Raw genomic sequence first — 21,010 nt, 5'->3', positions numbered from 1 at the left:
AAAAGAATAAACATTAACTTCTGGAATTATTGAAGAGTGGTACTACAGAAATGGTCTTTCTTTTATCCTGGTTGGGAAAAAAAGTCCCCCAAACCGACACTGGCAGGTTTAACAGAAAACTAACTGAAATCTATTTAGGCTTTGATGTAGCCAAATGCAGGCAAAGCCCATTAAATGCTAAACTGACTGAAATTATCTTCTAAGGCATATAGTCCTAAACCACAGGGAAAGCCACTGCCTATCCCAGGTGTTGCAGGAGGCCCGTCTTCCCACTCAAATCAAGGGAAGCCGCTCCAGAGCCCGAACCAGCTCCCCAACAGGACGTCTGCCGTGCACATACACGACCACACCAAGTGAAAGGCCCCCTTGCCCATCAAATGCCGGGAGCCAGCCCTGGAGGAGGTGCTGTGGATCAAAGTACAACTTCGGGTCAAACTCAGAAGCTTCCTTGGCCTATTTCCCCAGGAAGATTTCCAAGAATTACCTCCAAGTTTTATTTTGAAGAGAGGACATTATAATCACCCAAGGAGGGAACACTGGGCACAGAAGTTGCAGACAGTGGAGGAACACTGAGTTCATTCAATGAACAAACTGATGAGCTACTGAGGACTTTGAGCACTGAAGTAATGACACCACCAGTGTTTCCAGTCCTTTGGATTTTGAATCCATGAAACAAGTCAGGAACCTGCTGTCCTAAGTGGCAGCTTCTGGATCAAAGTCACAGAACCCTGGCTTACAGGGTTTGGCCATTCAAAAGCAGGTTGTCCACCGGAATGATATGCTTTTCTTCCTCCAATGAGGGGGCGGGGGGAGGGGTAAGATTCCAAGGACAGGGCACAGCGGGGATCTCTCTGTGCTTCGAGAGTAACCACAACCCCAACTTGGCATGGGGACAATCTCATTCAAACTCCCAGGACTCCCTCTGTCCTCTCCTGCAGTATACACCTGGAATTGATGGAGGGGGAAGAGGATGGAGAGATAAGCACAACTGTACCACCACCAGCAGGCTGTGGTGCAAGGGACAGAATCAACCCACACTGAATGGAAGGAACCTGGGCTCAAACTAGGTCTTACACCAGGCAACCATCCACCTGGCTCACAGCAGACACACAGCTCCTGCAGAAGCTATGATACAAGGAAAGCCCTCTTACCCAAACAGAAGGCCAGGTGCACCCTGCCCTCTCTGGGATTCCTGTGGTCAGTAGTTAGTTCCAAAGTTTCCCACTCCATGGAGTGCTCTTTTCACATCCACGGGTGCCACTTCACCTCAAGCTTACCATGGCTTACGTGGCATCAGCTTTTAGTTTGATCTTCCTAACTATTAATAAATTCTGAGTCCCCAGTCTTCTATTTCACCATTTCCCTCAGATCTCCTGATACTAACATTTGGTTCTACAATGCATCTGACTGATGGGTTACCATGGACTGGTCACAAACATGTGACATGTGGAAAGCTGCACTGTTTTCTTGAAAAATTCAAAGTTAAAAGAAAGAAACGGGGGAAATATTAAGCAGGAAAATAAATCCAGAGTGGGCAGTATTCACGTAACTGAAGAGCAAACAGATGTATATAAAGACAGAAAAAAAGAAATGTTATATCATTCATTTGAATCTTTATTGTGACCAGCTTCAATCAAAAAAAAAATTCATAAGGTTATTTACAGTGCTGAATGTACAATTTGAATGTATGCCTTTTTGACATCAGGGTACCATTCTTGAGCAGCAATACAATTTTAAAAATATAAAGATGCAGTATCATTTCTGATATAAAGTTACTTAAAAAAATCCAAAGTCTTAGGGAATTCACAAATCATAACAGAAAGTAACTATTAATTTAATGTGCACATAATTACCAAATCTTAATGCATTAAAAATATGTGTAAATGCCCACAGACTGTACAAAAATTAACATTTTGTTAAAAGTTCCCAACCACCTCCCACCACAAATATACAAAAGTCTATTTTCAGATATGTCAAAACTGCATGCGTGAAATCTTAGAATGTTTTCTAAAGCTGGAATTCTGCTCTTCTCTGGACACTGGATTCATAGCCATTTTGGGAACAGAGTACATAAACGCTGATATAATTTTCCATGCCTTTGAAACTGTGCAGTTATTTTCTTAAACATGGGAAACAAAATAAATAGTAAAAACTGCAACAGTTTTATTTAAATGCAAGTAGAATTTGGAAAGCTTTCCAATGTAGGGATTACAAAACTAATATAAAAAGTTTTTATTTTATTGTTGGCTTAGCCACTTTTTATTCAAGCATTATTTGCAGCATCGCTTTACAGCAGTTGGTGCTAAAAGTTACAAAACATATAGTTACCACTATTTATATTTGAGGGAGGGAAAAAAAAACTTTAAACAACCCTGAGGGAGACACACATTAAAAATCTTGTTATTTATTTAAAAAGTTAAAAAGTTACATATTATTTAACAATTACTTTTCTGGACATTTCTGTCCTTTAAGTATATGCATAAATAAAATTTAAATCAGCAATACTTATTAATCTTAATACTTCAAAATAATATATGTACAGATTTTAAAATTTAGATCTGTATACACTCAAATAATTTAATGTGAAATTCAGAATCGAAATTACTATGTAATGGTGACCTACAGAGAGAGGAGGACTCTATCTATGGCACTGAGCAGGACCCACACCTGGACTCACAGACATTCTTCAAATTACATTCTGGAAGCCATCCAATAACAACCTGAACAACCCACCTTGTCTATATTCAAATCTAACCTCCTACAAATGCTCTGTCTACCTACCTAAAAACCTCATTCCTCTGAAAACAATATGGGAAGATGTGATATAAAACCCTTATAAAATCTAAAAGTTAAAAAAGGGGGGAGGGTGTCAAAAATATAGCTCTTTTATGATCATGCTCTTAAGGATGTTAAATACAATCTGATAATTGGATTTTAAGCTGCTACTTAGCAATTAATTATACGCTTCAGTATTTAAATCAAAGGATACACTCATATATATTGAAAGTGAATTGAATGTGGAAATTATAAAATGATTAAAAGAGTAACTATAGAAAAAAGTGCTAATTCACAGCTCAAGAGGTCTAAGATGCATAGCTTCATAGAATCATTCATGGAACAACTGTTCTTATCATCTAATGTGTATTAATATAGTATCATACTTTTTGATGGAAAACTTCGATTATATTTTTGTACGAATCATCAGTGGCCATAGCAGTAACAGTGATCCTGAGTGTAACTTACATTTTTCTACAGTTACCAAACATCATCAGGTCTCTGCAGCATAGAAAATGAGAACCACGTGGTTCTATGGTTCTGGGTAACATGTGAGCAAATTGGTAAATATGTATCAGGAAGATAATGATCAGTTAGAAGCAGAAAGCACAAGCATGCTACTGGTCAAGGAAGAACAGAGGATAAGATCATACAGTCTTAGTAGTTTAGTAGCTACTTTACAGCAGTATCAGTTTTCCTGTTTATCAGAACTCCAGGCTTTGCCAAACTTCTGGATCTTACCTATAAAGACATTTTTAAATCACCTTAATTTTGTTTAGAATTTAAACGCTAACCAGGAAAAACAGAAAGGTGAAAAACATGTTCCACATTTCTTCTGGCTCAATGAATGTTTTTTTTTAAACTTCATTTTTTTCCTCCCAGAAATTTCCACAACCCAGTATGTTCATTTGCAAACACCCAATCCAAAATAGGTACGCTCTGACCTCTGGCGCCACCTAATGGCATAAAAAAAACTCACCGCGGGTTCATACTGGTTTGAAAAAAAAGGAGTCATTCAAAGCCGCTCATTTTATAAGCCTCATTATTGACAGGAGAGACCTACATCAAACCTTTAAAATTTTAAGAGGGAAAATTCTAACTCCAAAACTAAAACACAAAAAACCAAAAGACAATTATCCTATGTCTTTAGGTAATAAGAGATGTAAATGAAAATAAAAAGGCATTTTAAATAATATAAAACCTGAGGGGGGAAAAAACAGGTATGAAGGTATATTACAAAGATAGACCTACATCTAGTGCCAAAAGAAATAAGCTTTCCTCCTACTGAAAAATATTTAAGCATATAACTGAAGCAGATTACACTACTGACACCAGACGCAGCCCAAGATGCGCTTAACAGCTTTGAGGGACATCTCAAGAAGGCAGTGAAGCACCTTGCTGATAGAAAAATAAAACCCAGGCAGTCTGTACAGAAAATATAAAACCATAAATGGAAATTACCTGAGTTGTTCTATAAGCAACACCCTAAACGCACTCCTAACTCTAGGCTATCAAAGGGAACTGGTGTATGTATACAAAGTTTTCTTTGGGAGAAATACTGAAATCAAATGAAAACAGGCTTTTTACCTATTTTCACTGGAGGCTAATTAACACCCATTTTATTTATCAATCACAAATTTAGGGACTGTATATAAATGATGACTTTCTCTAAAAAGGAGGCTGTGAAAATAAATTTAAAGGCATAAATGAACAAGTCTTAGAAAATAATATCTAAACACCTTTCAGATACCAACTTTCTTCTCTACCCTATAGAGTATTACTGAGGGTAACAAGGAAGCAAGTTCTAGAAATATAATATTTAGAGTTACTGAATGAAGGTATAGGACTTTATAGATAATTATTTAACTGGCAGGCCAATTTCTTTTTGTTTCTGTTTTTTAAAAAAAGCTCTCAAATACTATATTGGAAGGGGGACAAACTGAAAGGGTGCCATTGTGACGCACAGGATCAGATCAAGTCCTACATTCACACTCTCCTCAGTACTGCTACTAGAATACCACTGAGACTGATTCACTGCTAGGTTATGGTGATGATCTGACATGACCCATTCTCCTTTACTAAAGCTTTAGCTTCTGTTGTTGTTTGAGGTTTTGGTGGCCATTCCGGGTCAACCAAGAGCTCCTGAGCCAGATACATGTACTTGGCCTTTGGCATCTTCTTCCTACAGTTCAGGGCCCAAGACAAGCAGCATTTCCCCCACCAATCCAGTGACTCCTAAGAACATAAGCAAAAAAAAAAGGGACACCCAGTAAATTAAGAGCTGTTGTTTTAAACAATTTTGTTAAAGCATAGTTCATCAGCACAGAAAAATAAGAGGAAATGACTTCTGAGCACAAGAAATACATGAAAAAAATACACTTAAAAAAGTCAGCTTTCAATTAATTAGGAACATTATTTTTTTTAAGAGTATAGTTTTAAAATTATCTATGTAATTTACTTCATTTTATTTAGTTCTATGTTCCTATCTCCTCTTGTATGCATACACATTTTAAAAATAACTTGTATACCTGGAGGCTATGATTCCATTACATAAAACATCTAATGTATTGAGAATAACTTTAAACTATTCAGAAAGAGAAAAAATTGTTAATATTGTATGAAAGCCCCAAACTATCTTTTGGTGCTATTGCTTCTAGCAACTTAACCACCTGATCATTTTTGGAAGAAAACGGTGTAAACATACCACTGCTACTGTTAGTATCACCTTTCAAAGTATTATTTAAATATTGTTAGGTCAAAATCAGAGCTTAGATCATGTTTAATGTCCATCAACTTCTTTTAAAACTACATTCTCACTAACATAAAAAAAACAAATTCATTTTATGATGGTTTCCCCTTGGTGCTCCACAATTGGAAACAGAGGTATAAAGCAAGTACTATTTCTTAGTATTATTTCACTATAAAAAGCTCTGCTGTCACAGAAATCCTTCTGATCAATCCTAATGTTTTTACTGAATGTGATCTTAAATAGTTCTTGGAGAACAAGAAAGCAGAGTTCCTGGTTACTGTACAAAAAAATGTAAATTCAATACAGGTCCTCAGAATTTGTCTTACTGAAACTGGAAATAAAACCAAATGAACTATACTGAAATCTGTAGTTAGATTCATCGCTAAAGAACAGTCAATTCTTAAATTACTTTGACTGTTTCTTCTACAAAGAAAATTTAAACCCTAGGTTGTTTTGTTTTGCCATCAACATATAACCCAGGCTACAACCAGGTGTAATCTCAACTGAAGTAAAGATGACCCTTGAGCAACATGGGTTTGAACCTGCGCAGGTCCACTTACACGTGGATTTTTTTAGTAAATAGTATAATACCACATGATCCATGCTTGGGTGAATCTGAAGGTATGGAGGGACCCCATTATCTGGGCGTTCTATAAATTATATAAATCATGGCAGATTTTTGGCTGAAGGGAGGGTCAGCGACCCTAATCCTTGCCATATTCAAGGATCACCTGTAATCTCACATAATGGAAACAATGTAACTGACAAAGACATTCTAATGTTAACTCTCAAAATAACTTCATGATCGAGAAAGACAAATTTGATGTAACACAGATCCTGAAACACAGGTTTCTCAATTGGCCAATGGAGAACAGCAAAAATACTTTAAAATGAAAACCTTTTAAAAATTTCTTCATACTTTTACTCGGTAGGTCTCCAGGACCTACTACTCTCTCCTCCTTCAAAACTGGGGATGGGCACGCGGCAGAGCACCAGGAACATAAGACACCACGGAAGACGTGAAAGCCGCTCAGTAGTGTCTGCTCTTTGCAACCCCATGAAATACACAGATACCGTAATGACGTGCTTTTAAAGGCCTTCTAGTTTACTCTGTCAACAAAATACAGTAAGCTGTACCATTACCAAGAGTTTAAAGGCAAAACCTGTGGCCTGTCACAACTAAGCTATATTGAATTAGTGGTAGGGTGGGTGAGTGGGGATACAGATTTGAGGATTATTTATCTAGCAGCCTCTATATCATAGCTAAAAACAGTTATTATCACCTTAAAGGAAATCCATAGGAAAACATCTGCCTTAGAATACAGAAGAGACTAGACAGAGGATTCTTCAGGTGATCCAAAGAATAATAATACAGGCATATGCATGACGTACCTTAATATTTAATCTAAAATTATGGTTCACCACTTGGACCTATCTTTTCCCCAAGATTTGTTCAAATTCTTCAATCTAACTACAGAAAGAAAAAAAAAATCACTGTTCCTAAATCAATGTGAAAGCTGTCACTTTTTACTTTACAACAAATGACATGGTTAAAGGATCACGGACAAGGGCGAATGGTGAAGGAAGGTGACTTTAAAAAAAAGAAGAGAGGGGGACCAGAAACATATATGCACTGTTGCCCAGATGAGCCAGCTAGGCTAAAAGCAATGCATAACAGGCTGAATTAAGGAAAGTCACAGTCAGGTGTATTCAAATGTAAGATACACACACACACACACACACACACACACACACACACACACAATTAAATCCATCATTCCCCACCAGTAAAATAAGGCAAACAATAACATTTTAAACAAATTCCATTGCAAACAGAATCACAACTGAATAGTATTCATTTTACATTAAAGTGTATTTAAAAGAAAACAAACCCATGCCCCTATTAAAAGCAGCATACACTTGTTATAATAAATTAAGTCCCATAGAACACTAGGGATCCCCCCCTCCACATTAGATTCATATTTTGTTCTTGAACCCTCACCTCCCCTAAAGATTATACACAAAAATACACCATAAGCAAGCATAGAATTGTTAGTTTACAAACACAAACATACCACAGACATCCTCAAACAATCTAATTCATTGGTAGAGAAAATAAAAGGTGCTACAGGCATGCCAAAATGAGAACTAAATCAAGGGAGAGAAGACGGTGGCAATGGGACAAAGGCAAGCACTGTGCAAGGAGAGAGAAGAGCTGCATCATAGGGCTAAGAGTGTGTACCAGGCCTTCCTAAACATCAAGGCCAAGTCCCTGAAGCAGAACACAGGAGCCCCAGTAACAGGAGCCTGTGACTTGCTGCTGAAAGGAAAGGTTAAATAACCAAGTGTATCCCTGACAGAAGGGAAAGCAGCTACTGCAGCCCAGCAGAGAAACCACAAAGAACTTTCAAAAAGTTAAAATTCTCCTGCTTTTTAGAAGACCAGTCCAGGCTGTTCATTCCAGAACCCCAATCCCAGCTTACTCCTAGCAGTGTCTTTTAGGAAATGTTTTCAGGGGTAGAAAGTAAAATATAAAGCTATGCTATGGGGAAAATGTTGTAATGGTACTGTGGTATGCATAGAAGTCTTTTTTCATACCAATTCTGAATATAAAACAAAGACAATCAGAATTAACATTCTATCTAAATAAGCTCGAATAATATCCTAAGTGACATAAAGACTATGGCTGACATCTGGATTTTTTTCCCTCTAAAAGGAAAACAAAATCAGGACAAATTCTCAGGCATTATCAAAATACCTGATATTAATGACTTTAGTTTTACATCCAGCACTAAGCAGCCTCGGTTTATCAGACACAAGATACACACAAACGCTTCTTTAAAAGAGAATATGAAGCACAGATCTTCTCAAACATGGGGAAAGTTGCATAGTAAGCCACAGGTGATGGGGTCCTCCACTGAACACTTCTCATTCAGCAGAGGAAGGGTTGAGCTCAGGCATTTTGTGAATGTCCTCGCTTGAAAATCTCTGCCATTTCAACAATCATTTTCCTTTACTTTTTCTTTTTGGTCAGAGAATAAGTATTAATATCTGGGGCCACTAAAGGTCATTGTAGGAAAAAAAATACTTAGTTACATATAAGTTTTAACTTTGATTATTTACAAATGGTTTATTTAACCATTTGATTCAATTTGATTCAATGGACATTTACTGAGGCCACTGAGCGTTAATAAGAAAAAAACATTAATATTTTATTAACAATAAAAAACATGGGAAATAAATGACTATTATATAAAAACCTTACCTGTATCTAAATTAGGTTAGCTGCATGAATGTTCAGTGGGCAAAAATAAATAAATAAATAAAACCCATATCTAAAATATCTACTATTAAATAAAATGACACCTAAAAGTTTATTTGGTTTTTCAAAAGTTTATTTGGTTTTTCAAGAATGTTCAAGCCTCTGCAGCCTTTCCTGGACCCAGATAAAGGTGAATTTGAATTCCAGTTCTAACACCATTTCCTCATCTGTGAAGATAGCAGTATCTTTAATCTCTCTATCCCAATCTCTTAGGTGATTGTAACAATTAGAGAGAATTTATACAAAATACCTCCCAGTGTCTACCATAAAAAGTAGGTACTGAAACAGAAGCTATTGCTTGTCTCCATTTTGTCACTTGATTATTATGTCAGTTTGCATCTCTATGGCCCCATAACATGAGGCAGTGTGGCATAGTGGAAAAGGCATTCCTCTTGAAACGGAAACCCTGGCTTCAACTCCCAGCTCTGCCACTCTCATAAGCTGCATAACCACGGCAAGCTGACTGAATGCTCTTTATGTATTAGCCGAAGTTAGAAACACCTTGAGACTGGAAGGATCTGGCAGCGGGGTGGGGGGGGGGGGGGGGGGGTGGGAGTGGTGGTGTCATTATTTCTGCTGAGTCTTACAGGAATCTGACTAACTGATGGGTCTCCAAGGGGCACAAATTCGAACAGTGAGAGTGAACTACAAACGCAAGTGTCAGAAGATGAAAGCACAGCATTCTGTGCTGAGTTTCTAAGAACTCTCTTTACTAAAGCCAGTAATTTAAAAAATGCTTCCTTAAATCATGACCCTAGATAATGAAGGCCAAGATTCTTGTCTACTCAATGAAGCTCAGGACTGGTAAACACGTGGGCCTGCTGGAGCCACCTGCTCTAGACCACTCTTCTACCTTCACTCCCCGCCACTGCACTTCAGAGGTACAGCTTCGCATGAGAGGCACACACTCCTAAATACAGTAAGGACACATACTTACTTATAAATTTTTAGAAAACAAATATAACAAATGATAGAATTTTCTGCCACTTAATTTTGATTGAAAAGTGAGGAGGGCTTTCCAATTCAAATGGTTTAAAGGAGCTTTTATGCTACCCACTTTTGACTTAACCAGGGTATAGTTCCTCTTCAGAATCTGCATTTCCTGTTTAGATTAACTGTCGGAGATCTCTTTGGAAAAACTAAAAACTCAACAGAAATGTTTTCTTGGGCCAAGGCTTTGACAGTACAGACATTTTATATGAGGACTGATGATATGACCCAGACTTAACCCTCTGAAGTAATACAGTGAGGTAACCAGGACGGAGGAGGTCTTTCTCAGGACTTGAGTCTCTAATACAGCTCTGGTCACACTACTGGGGACAACTGGGTATTACACTGCATTGAGAAAAAGAAGCGAAAGCAGATTCCAGACTCATCACTTTCATTACAAAACTATCCCTACTCATCATCAAGCATGAGAAGAGGAAATGGTGCTCTATAGGACCTCTTATAAAGTGATCCTGTGATACTATGCTAGGCACCAAGCCTAATGAATTACCACAGTAAAGGTCAGAACACAGCTGCTCAGGTAAAAGGCGGCTAAAAATAAGTGAGTGACCCATGCCAGGGAATCCTCTTGAATTCGGAAAGAGTCTGTGTGGCTTGAGATGAGTGAAAGGTTTAGAACTCATGTGTATAAACCGAACCTACAAACAGCAATGGGCAAAATGAGGGAGTTGTCAAATTCTCTGCACTCAATAAGCTGCCTCAGTGCTGTGATTCAATGGTACTGGTTTAAAAAATAAGACTAACCTATATTTTCTGTCAAGAATTTCAACATCCTAACACAAAAAAATTGGTTTTATTCTGTTTCTCTTTCCTTTTTACCACAAACACAGTAAAAAGTCCTAAACCACGGTTTGCATAAAAATGAGCACTCTCTCTGAAATTTTTTCTGAATGATGAGAGATTGGGGAAACCCAAAATTAAGGTACAGTAACTAACAAGGAATCAGAAATAATTCCTCAAAATTTTGACTTTTGAACACTGATCCATGAAGAACCAATCTCCATTTCATAACTTTATTTACATCCATCTCATTTAGCTTCTAATGGGACTCTTTATAAAAACCAGAAACAAAATTAAAGCCAGACAGAAATGAGAAAATTAACTCTTACCACTGAGGACAAGACCTTCACACACTGACATGAAAGAGATCGGAATGGAAAAGAGATTTTGAAATTTCTGAAGTCCTAAAACATCTGTAACAAATGCTTGCCATGAATTTTCTAGGATGTCTTTACAAAAAAATGAAATACCAGGCACAGAGGGAAAGGTTGAGCAACACACAATGGAATACCATCCTACACATCCTACACAATGCAGAGTACACAGCTGATGAGAAGAACTGAGTAAGGGCTGGTTTCCAACCTGTGGTGGCTGTGTGGTGGTGAAGCGACATTCTCCTTGTTTGTCTCGACTGAACACAACTTTCCAAAGGACCATGTCAAGGAAGAAATTCTGAGAGACAGTCCAGTGAGTTAAGCATGAAAAACAACTACATCATTCTTTATTAATGCACACGTTAAAGCTCTCACAATGCAGAAACATTAGTGAAAAACATGATTTGGTTTTCACACAGAGAATTTCAGTTAATATTGAAAAAGGATAAAGAATAACAACAGGACTTTTATAACAAATATAAATCACAAAATTCTTGGTAAAATGGGGTCTCTAAATTTTCTACAGAATATGGCTTTTATATGAATCCTCAGGCCTTTCTCATATTAAAATAATGCTTTATAATCTGAATTTTTTTGTAACAATGAATTATTTATATTTAAATACACCTATGTGAGCATGATGAAAAAGTAATTCTTTTGATAGTAAGCAAGAATAAATCAATGGAGATTAGAAAGGATTCCCCAGAAATCTGTTTTTTATCAATATTTTATCTTAAATAACATTTATGTGAAAAGATAAACTATAGAAAAAGGAAAGCTTTTAATATACATTATCTTAGATGTGCTTTCCATAAAAGAGCAAAAATACATTAAACTGGCAACTGAAAAAGATCAGTACCATAATATTACCAGGCTACCACTATGGCCCCAATTTTAATACCAAGTCATTTTTTTAGAAAGATAACAAATTAAACATAATTTCTAAGTCTAGAGCTATTATCTCTAAAGTATACATACTTTCCACAAACACCTAATTTTAGTTCAAAAGCCTACTCTTATGAAACCCTTAACTTAAAACATCACAACTGGAACTTCCCTGGTGGTCCAGTGGCTAAGAATCTGTCTGCCAATGCAGAGGACACAAGTTCAGTCCCTGGTCTGGGAAGATGTAAGCCCATGTGCCTCAACTACTGAAGCCTGCAAGTTCTAGAACCTGCGCTTTGGAGCAAGAGAACTATCACAATCAGAAGCGCATGCACCACAACTAGAGAAAGCCCACGTGTAACAATAAGGACCCAGCATAGCCACAAATACATAAATTTTAAGAAAAAACCACAACTGTATCTCCTTCTTCATCTGATATACTTCTACTCTAAGAGCGAATTATAACAGTAGTTCTGAGAGACCAAATTTTATTAATAAGCAGCAAATGGGAACTTACTATCTCCTTTTAGAAAAGCTGACCTAAAGGCAATCCTAGAGAATAACCGATGGTACACAATGGATCAAAGAGTACTTAAGACCTCTTCCTTCTAGGGAAACTTAAAGTAAATACCAAGGGAGAAGCTCCAGCAATGGAGTAAGTTTATAACAGTCATTATTTTATATTTTCAGTAAACTCTCTTACTATTCATGTTTACTATGCTTCATGGAGACAGCCCTGTCCCTCTCCTGCCTTGAATGTGAGGCTTTACTGTACATCACAGGACTCGGGTGGTACTCTGAGCTCACGGCCTTGGTTTACCAGTTTATGGGCCACCAGAGCACCAATCCTCTCTCAATCGCTAATTTTTGATCTCTAACTGCTTATTTATGACTGTACGTAAGTCATATCTCTCTTTTTTTTGGGCCACTCTGCGTGGCTTGCAGGATCCTAGTTCCTCGACAAGGGATCAAACCTGTGTCCTCCACAGTAAAAGCGTGGAGTCCTAATCACTGGACCACTAGGGAATTCCCTCATATCTCTTAATATGACTATTATTAGCTCATAGAAAAAGTGAGAAGAGAAGGCTAAAAGAATTGAACTAGGGTGAAACAAACTCTTTCTGGATTTCCATAATGTTACCTTTCCATTTTCTGCATTACCATTAAATCACCAAAAATCACAAAGCAGCAAGGTAGCCATTTGATTGTGTGAGGTGCTTACTTACCTCTACTGCAATTGAAACAAAGGCATTGACAAGAATGATGATGAGCATAGTAATACGCCACTGATATGGTACACACACTATCTGTAAGACAAAAGTAATATAGTATGTAGCTGATATAATAACATTATATCATAATTTCCAAATTTATTTAATCCCTCTTATATACCAAACACTTTCACATATACTATCTACTCAATCCTCAACAATGCCACAAAGAGATACTACATCCACTTTTCAGATAATAAAATGTAAAGTGCAGTAACTAAATGTTTAAAATATACATTAAATGGCTGAACTTAAAGAGACAATTCCTATTCAAATTCAAAAGCCCATACCCTACTAGATTATGACTTCTAACATGTCCCTATTTTTTTTTTAAAAAATCCTATCTTTAAGCAATGAAGTAGACACTGATCTAACAATGAGGTAATACTCAAACTCTATACTATTTAAAGCAAATTCATAAAAAAGAACTATCAGTTCAGTTCAGTTCAGTTGCTCAGTCGTGTCCAATTCCTTGAGACACCATGGACTGCAGCATGCCAGGCTTCCCTGTCCATCACCAACTAAGCTTGCTCAAACTTATGCCCATTGACTCGCTGATGCCATCCAACCATCTCACCCTCTGTCGTCCCCTTCTCCTCCTGCCTTCAATCTTTCCCAGCATCAGGAAAGATTTCTAAGACCCTTTTCTCATCTCTGTGAAGAAAGTCAGTTCTTCACATCAGGTGGCCAAAATATTGGAGCTTCAGCTTCAGTCCTTCCAATGAATATTCAGGACTGATTTCCTTTAGGATTGACTAATTCGATCTCCTTCCTGTCCTAGCGACTCTCAAGAGTTTTCTCCAACACCACAGTTCAAAAGCATCAATTCTCTGGCACTCAGCTCTCTTCACGATCCAACTCTGACATCCATACATGACTACTGGAAAAACCATAGCTTTGACTAGACAGACCTTTGTCGGTAAAGTAGTGTCTCTGCTTTTCAACATGCTGTCTAGGTTTGTCATAGCTTTTCTTCCAAGGAGCAAGTGTCTTTTAATTCCATGGCTGAAATCACCATCTGCAGAGATTTTGGAGCCCAAGAAAAAAAAAGTCTGTCACTGTTTCCACTGTTTCCCCATCTATTTGCCATGAAGTGATGAGACCGGATGCCATGATCTTAGTTTTCTGAATGTTGAGCTTTAAGCCAACTTTTTCACTCTCCTCTTTCACTTTCATCAAGAGGCTCGTTAATTCCTCTTCACTTTGTGCCATAAGGGTGGTGTCATCTGCATATCTGAGGTTATTGATTATTTCTCCCTGCAATCTTGATTCCAGCTTGTACTTCATCCAGCCTGGCATTTCACATGATATACTCTGCATGTAAATTAAAGAAGCAGGGTGACAATATACAGCCTTGACATATTCCTTTCCTGATTTGGAACCAGTCTGTTGTTCCATGTCCAGTTCTAACTGTTGCTTCTTGACCTGCATACAGATTTCTCAGGAGACAGGTAAGGTTATGGTATTCCCATCTCTTGAAGAGTTTTCCACAGTTTGTTGTGATCCACAGTCTAAGGCTTTGGTGCTGTCAATAAGGCAGAAGTAGATGTTTTTCTGGAATTCTCTTGCTTTTTCTATGCTCCAACAGATATTGGCAGTTTGACCTCTGGTTCCTCTGCCTTTTCTAAATCCAGCTTGAACATCTGGAAGTTCTTGTTTCATGTACTGTTTTTGTTGAAGCCTGGCTCGGAGGATTTTGTGCATCACTTTACTGGCGTGTGAGATGAGTGCAATTATGCGGTAGTTTGAACATTCTTTGGCATTGCCTTTCTTTGGGATTGGAATGAAAACTGATCTTTTCCAGTCCTGTGGCCCCTGCTGAGTTTTCCAAATTTGCTGGCATATTGAATACAGCACTTTCACAGTATCATCTTTTAAGGTCTGAAATAGCTCAACTGGAATTCCATCACCTCCACTAGCTTTGTGTGTAGTGAGACTTCCTGAGGCCCACTTGACATCACATTCCAGGATGCTGGCTCTAGGTGAATGATCACGCCATTGTGGTTATCTCAGTCATCAAGATCTTTTTTGTATAGTTCTTCTGTGTATTCTTGCCACCTCTTCTTAATCTCTTCTGCTTCTGTTAGGTCCATACCATTTCTGTCCTTTATTGAGCCCATTTTTGCATGAAATGTTCCCTGGGTATCTCTAATTTTCTTGAAGAGATCTCTAGTCTTTTCCATTCTATTGCTTTCCTCTATCTCTTTGCATTGATTGATGAGGAAGGCTTCCTTATCTCTCCTTGCTATTGTTTGGAATTCTGCATTCAGATAGATGTATCTTTCCTTTTCTCTTTTGCCTTTCACTTCTCTTCTTTTCTCAGCTATTTGTAAGGCCTCCTCAGACAACCGTTTTGCTTTTTTGCATTTCTTTTTCTTAGGGATGGTTTTGACCACTGCCTCCTGTACAGTGACACAAACCTCTGCCATAGTTTTTCAGGCAGTCTATCAGATCTAATCCCTTGAATATATTTGTTACTTCCACTGTATAATCCTATGGGATTTGATTTAGGTCATACCTGAATGATCTAGTGGTTTTCCCTACTTTCTTCAATTTAGGTCTGAATTTGGCAATAAGCAGTTCATGATCTGAGCTGCAGTCAGTTCCCCGTCTTGTTTTTTGCTGACTGTATACAGCTTCTCCATTTCCGGCTGCGAAGAATATAATCAGTCTGATTTCTGATTTCGATATCGACCAACACATGATGTCCATGTGTAGAGTTGTCTCTTGTGTTGCTGGAAAAGGGGATCTGCAATGACCAGTCTGTTCTCTTGGCAAAACTCTGTTAGCCTTTGCCCTACTTCATTTTGTACTCCAAGGCCAAACTTGTCTGTTACTCCAGGTATCTCTTGACTTCCTTCTTCTGCATTCCAGTCCCCTATGATGAAAAGGACATCTTTTTTTGGTGTTAGTTCTAGAAGGTCTTGTATGTCTTCAAAGAACCATTTAACTTCAGTTTCTTCAGCATTAGCAATTGGGGCATGGACTTGGATTACTCTGATACTTAATGGTTTGCCTTGGAAATGAACAGAGATCATTCTGTCATTTTTGAGATTGCACTAAGTACTGCATTTTGGACTCTTATGTTGACTATGAGGGCTACTCCAATTCTTCTAAGGGATTATTGCCCACAGTAGTAGATATAATGGTCAAATGAATTAAATTCACCCATTCTTGTCCATTTTAGTTCACTGATTCCTAAAATGTCAATGTTCACTCTTGCCATCTCCTGTTTAACCACTTCTAATTTACCTTGATTCATGGACCTAACATTCCAGGTTCCTGTGCAATATTGTTCCTTTGTATCATCAGACTTTACTTCCATCACCAGTCACATCCACAACTAGACATTGTTTTTGCCTTTGCTCCGTCTCTTCATTCTTTCCGGAGCTATTTCTCCACTCTTCTCCAGTAGCATACTGGGCACCTACCGACCTAGGGAGTTCATCTTTCAGTATCATATCTTTTTGCCTTTTCATACTGCTCATGGGGTTCTCAAGGCAAGAATACCAAAGCGGTTTGCCATTCCCTTTCTAGTGGACCACGTTTTGTCAGTAAGACTATAAACTGCCAAATTCTCCAGAGTCCAGTAATATATGTTTATAAAAATTCAGATTCTAGATATCTTTGCCATCCTTTGACCAAGAAATTCTACTACTGACGCTAACTTCTAAATATGTCTTTCTTAATGAAGTATACAAGAATCTGCAAATATAGCACTGTTTATAATAGCAAAACAGTGGAGACAACCTAAATATCCATTAAAGGAATTAGTTAAAATGTAGAAAAGTCAATGAAATAAAGCTCATCCATAAAGTTCATTTAAGTTTTATATCTAAACCTATCAATAACATCAAGAAAAAGAAAACTAAGTCTGATTTCACTCATGCAACCAAAAGCAAAAATCCTGAAGAATATCGTAATAAACTAAATTGAGCAGATATAAAAAAGAATGCACCGTGACCAAATTGGTGTTATTCTACAAATGCAGTACTGGTTCAACATTTGAATATCAGTCAACTGTAATTCACCACATTCTCCTGGGAGAAACACTATGTGATTATTTCAACAGCTATAGAACAAGCATTAGATAAAATTAAATATTTATGTCAAACACCATAGAAGTAAGCTTTCTCAACTTGGTAAAATGTATATACCAGAAACCTACAACCCATAATATATCCAATGGTGAAATACTAGGAATGCTCCCCATAGAGGTAAGGACGTTACTATCACACCAACATTCATGCTGTTAACAAACATGAAAAATACATAGAAGACTTAAGGACTGAAATGTGAGAAACAAAAAAAGTCACTATTTATAGATGATAAGTGTCTAAAACAAAATCTAAGAGAATCTAAAAATCCAAGAATGAAGTCTGACAAAGCTGATAGATGTGAGATGAATGTCCAAATAACTGCACTGATTCACCAGCATAAAAGGATCACACAATGTAATTTTAAACAGATACATATCAGAGGAACAAACCCCGTTAATACTACAGGAATAAATCTAATAAAAACTTGTAATAAAAACCTTTAGAGAAAAAGATATTCTGAAGAAAACAGAGCCTCTCCCTCAATTTTTGATAAACCCAGTGTAATTCTAATAAAAAATCCAAAAGGGCTTTTCCTGGTACTTGACAAACTACACTTAAAACTTATATGAAGGAGGAAAAGCTCAGGACAGCTGAAAAGATCAACATGAACAACGTGAGGTGAGAATACGGATCCTACCCAACCATGTATCAAAATTACTTATAAAGTCACATGACATCTTTATACCCACTAGACAAATGTTGGCAATGATGTGGAACAAAAGCTCTCATACCGTGGTACAAACACTCTGAAAAACAACTGGGACTTTAGAAAGCTGAAGAAGGCATGCTCAAAATTATACTAGAACACACTAGAAGAAAGAAACACAGTCAGTTTAGTCTCTTCCCCCAGTAACATAAGAGCAACGGAGGGGGATAAATCTTAAGCCCTAGCAATCACCCAGCACTCTCATCTGCTGTGTAATAACAATGTGTCATCTTCCCCTACTATCTTACTAACCACTGCTACCCCAGATCCTATCATTTTTCAGACAACCAGTAATAACTGATGTGCTTAAGCCTTACCTGAAGAACCTGGTCAATAGAGTCAACTGGATGCAACATGATGAATAACATGAAAGCATACAACATAATCACAGATACAACAAAAAAATCTGGAAAAGAAAGTAAAACAATTAAACCAGGGAGTAAAAAGGCATTTATTAACAACTGGGATAGCGTCAACCCTAAACTTGACTTGAATACATCTATTTAGATGGATGAAGCATATAAAACGTGTGCTATATGATGTCTTCTACAATATGATGGCTCATACAGGCCCGAAGGATGTATTTCTGTAATGTGAAAATAATCAGCATTTATTAAAAAAAATAAGGGATGGACCTTTATGGACATGTATCTGTACTAATCACAGACAGCCACTTTATAAGATAATCAAGCCAATCTATAATTCACAAACAGGAGACCAGACTGTTTACGGCAAAATGAGATTATCATTTAAAACTATATGCAAAGACAATTATTGTTGATTGTAAAAATGCTGATAACATTTATCATCAGTATTAGTTATAATCCTAAATAGAGGCATTCTAAGTTGAATGTAAGTATATTTCTATATCTATACTTACATTTCTATACTCTATACTTAAGTGAATCCCACTTTCTCATTAATCTCCTCCATGAAAATATTTCCACAGAAAACACTAGCCAAAACCCAGGAATTGCTTGACCTGCTACTTTAAGTGTGGGCTAACCCTGTGGCTTGCTGTTGTAGGCAGAAATGGTAAATTCCATCCATCAGCACTCTGTATCTCTTTCCTAACTCAAAAACAAAAAACTCCCTGCTCATGACAGTTTTGTTAACTGTACATACACATGCACATAAAAGCACACCCTTATGTAACAAGCTATGAGGGGGTCTCAGAGATAATCTCAATTTATATTGACAGATTCCAACTTTTTCCTCCGTTTTCCCTTGGTCTGGAATATTTATTTCTAAGTTCCTATTTGAGGTCAGCTTCAAACTCAAACTTTACTATGACCACATATAATCAAAACCTTATTGTGAATCCTTCAGATTGAGTAAAGAAGTTTTATATCCTATTTACAGACTGTAAATGGTGTGGGGGGGGTTTCAATATTTTTAAATGTGGGAGACATTTGTAAATATGAAATTTGTTACTATGTCAGTTAAAAACTATAGGCCAACTGTTATTATTCTATAGAAACAATACTGTTTTATATATATATTTGTTGCTGTATATATACTATAGATATTTATTGTTCTAGCAGCTTAGGCTGAAAGTTGTGTTACCAATCATGCCATAAGTGAGAAATCTTTTCACTACGAGCCTCTGACCAACAGGGTGAAAAATTTGGAACCCATTTAAGATAAAAGAAGGAATGTTTTTCTAGATTTTCTTTTTTTTTTTACCAAATTTCTACTAAACTGCAAATAGGAAATACAACATTCTATTCAATAAATGTAGCAACAAAAGTAATACATGCTACACAGCCATTCAAATATTTATATAGTCAGTTAAAGAAAAAGTGTTTGGAAAGTTGCGAGCTGGAAGTACATGAACATACACAAAAAACACACAAAGACTAAATCAGAAAGGGGAAAAAAGTGTCAGAGAGAGAAACAGACAGAAATGTTTTGTTTCAATGAAGTAATAGCCTATATTGAATGTTTTCCAAATCCTACTGCATTTTTACAATGATAAGCAAAAACAGATTTTCAATCTAGTTCTCACACATTACCAGAAGAAAAGAAATTTTTTTTTACTCAAGCTGAAACACTTCTTACATTTACCTCAACAATATTCTCAAATTCTCATCTGTCTTTCTCCTATAACCACTACCTTTGATCACACCTCTAAAAATCTGCCAAGATTTCCATCTGAAGGAAAAAATAAATAATTGAATCCTTCCTTGGTTTAGCCAGGGGAGAAAAAGAGGCACTGTTCAAAGGAATTTGACAAGGGTGGTAGATGGCTGGCAGATCTATATAATAACAAAAATGGAAAAATGAATAAGAATTTCAACCAAGAATGAAAAAATCAGATGTTCATTTTGTAGAGGTATGAGTTTCTAGGAGACTGTGCTCTCAGCTCCTGGAATCTCCTGGCACAGTCAGTGATTCCTTAGTAAATCCTATGAAGTGCAATGAATACTCTTCACCAGAAGACAGCTATCAAACTCTGTATTGGTGGTGATCGGTGGCTGAGAGAATATTCCACAAGTTAAAGGTTTAGATTCTGTTTCAGATACTGCCACAAGGCTATGTGAACATCAGCAAGTCATTCATAGTTAAATTTTTAGCTATAAAATGGGGATATGGTGAGGCTCCTATAGGAAAGAGAAGATTTATTATTCATATGTCCCAGCCTTAGCGTCACAAAATTGTTCTTAATACCGGTTCCTTTTGATGGAATATGGCATCAAAATAAGGCACCATAAAGGATTTCCTTCATATTTACGTAAGTAACTCAGAAACAAAAACCTATATGGAGTAAATAGATCCAAAATACTTGTCTATGGCTCTGACATATACCTCTTGCTCCTTCTTCAAAAATACCAACCAGGATCGTCTGACCTATAACCACAAATTTCAAGTCTTTTTATTCCTAATCCTTCCTTCCTTACCCAGTTACTTGTCTTTAAAAGGTCACCTTATCCTTCAGAGCCTCTAGGTATCTGCTCCAACCAATTCAGGCAAGGAAAAATCACACAGGCCTGAACAGGAAAGACACTGGCAAGTCAGTAATAATGCCTTCAAAAACTGA

General features: G+C 37.1%; 1 protein-coding gene across 11 annotated transcripts in view; it reads right to left on the bottom strand.

Moving 5' to 3' along the window:
• Positions 1–1,596: 1,596 nt before the first annotated feature.
• ATP13A3 (ATPase 13A3) overlaps positions 1,597–21,010 on the bottom strand; it is an 80,090-nt gene continuing 60,676 nt past the window's right edge. For 6 of the 11 annotated variants that reach the window (XM_060404427.1, XM_060404417.1, XM_060404467.1 and 3 more), the window contains 3 exons: positions 18,288–18,376; positions 13,120–13,200; positions 8,542–11,306 (listed from right to left, as the gene is read on the bottom strand). In XM_060404427.1, coding sequence (XP_060260410.1) covers positions 10,953–11,306; positions 13,120–13,200; positions 18,288–18,376 — 524 coding nt within the window. In that variant the 3' untranslated portion in view covers positions 8,542–10,952. Of the gene's footprint in view, positions 5,011–8,541; positions 11,307–13,119; positions 13,201–18,287; positions 18,377–21,010 lie in introns of those variants that run through there. The other 5 variants (XM_027957173.3, XM_042233000.2, XM_027957186.3 and 2 more) reach the window with 2 other exon arrangements.

The sequence above is a fragment of the Ovis aries genome, chromosome 1 (genome assembly GCF_016772045.2).
Source record: "Ovis aries strain OAR_USU_Benz2616 breed Rambouillet chromosome 1, ARS-UI_Ramb_v3.0, whole genome shotgun sequence".
NCBI classification, from domain to species: domain Eukaryota; kingdom Metazoa; phylum Chordata; class Mammalia; order Artiodactyla; family Bovidae; genus Ovis; species Ovis aries.
The sequence above is the reverse complement of the archived record's forward strand: the minus strand, read 5'-3'. Positions and strand labels throughout refer to the sequence as shown.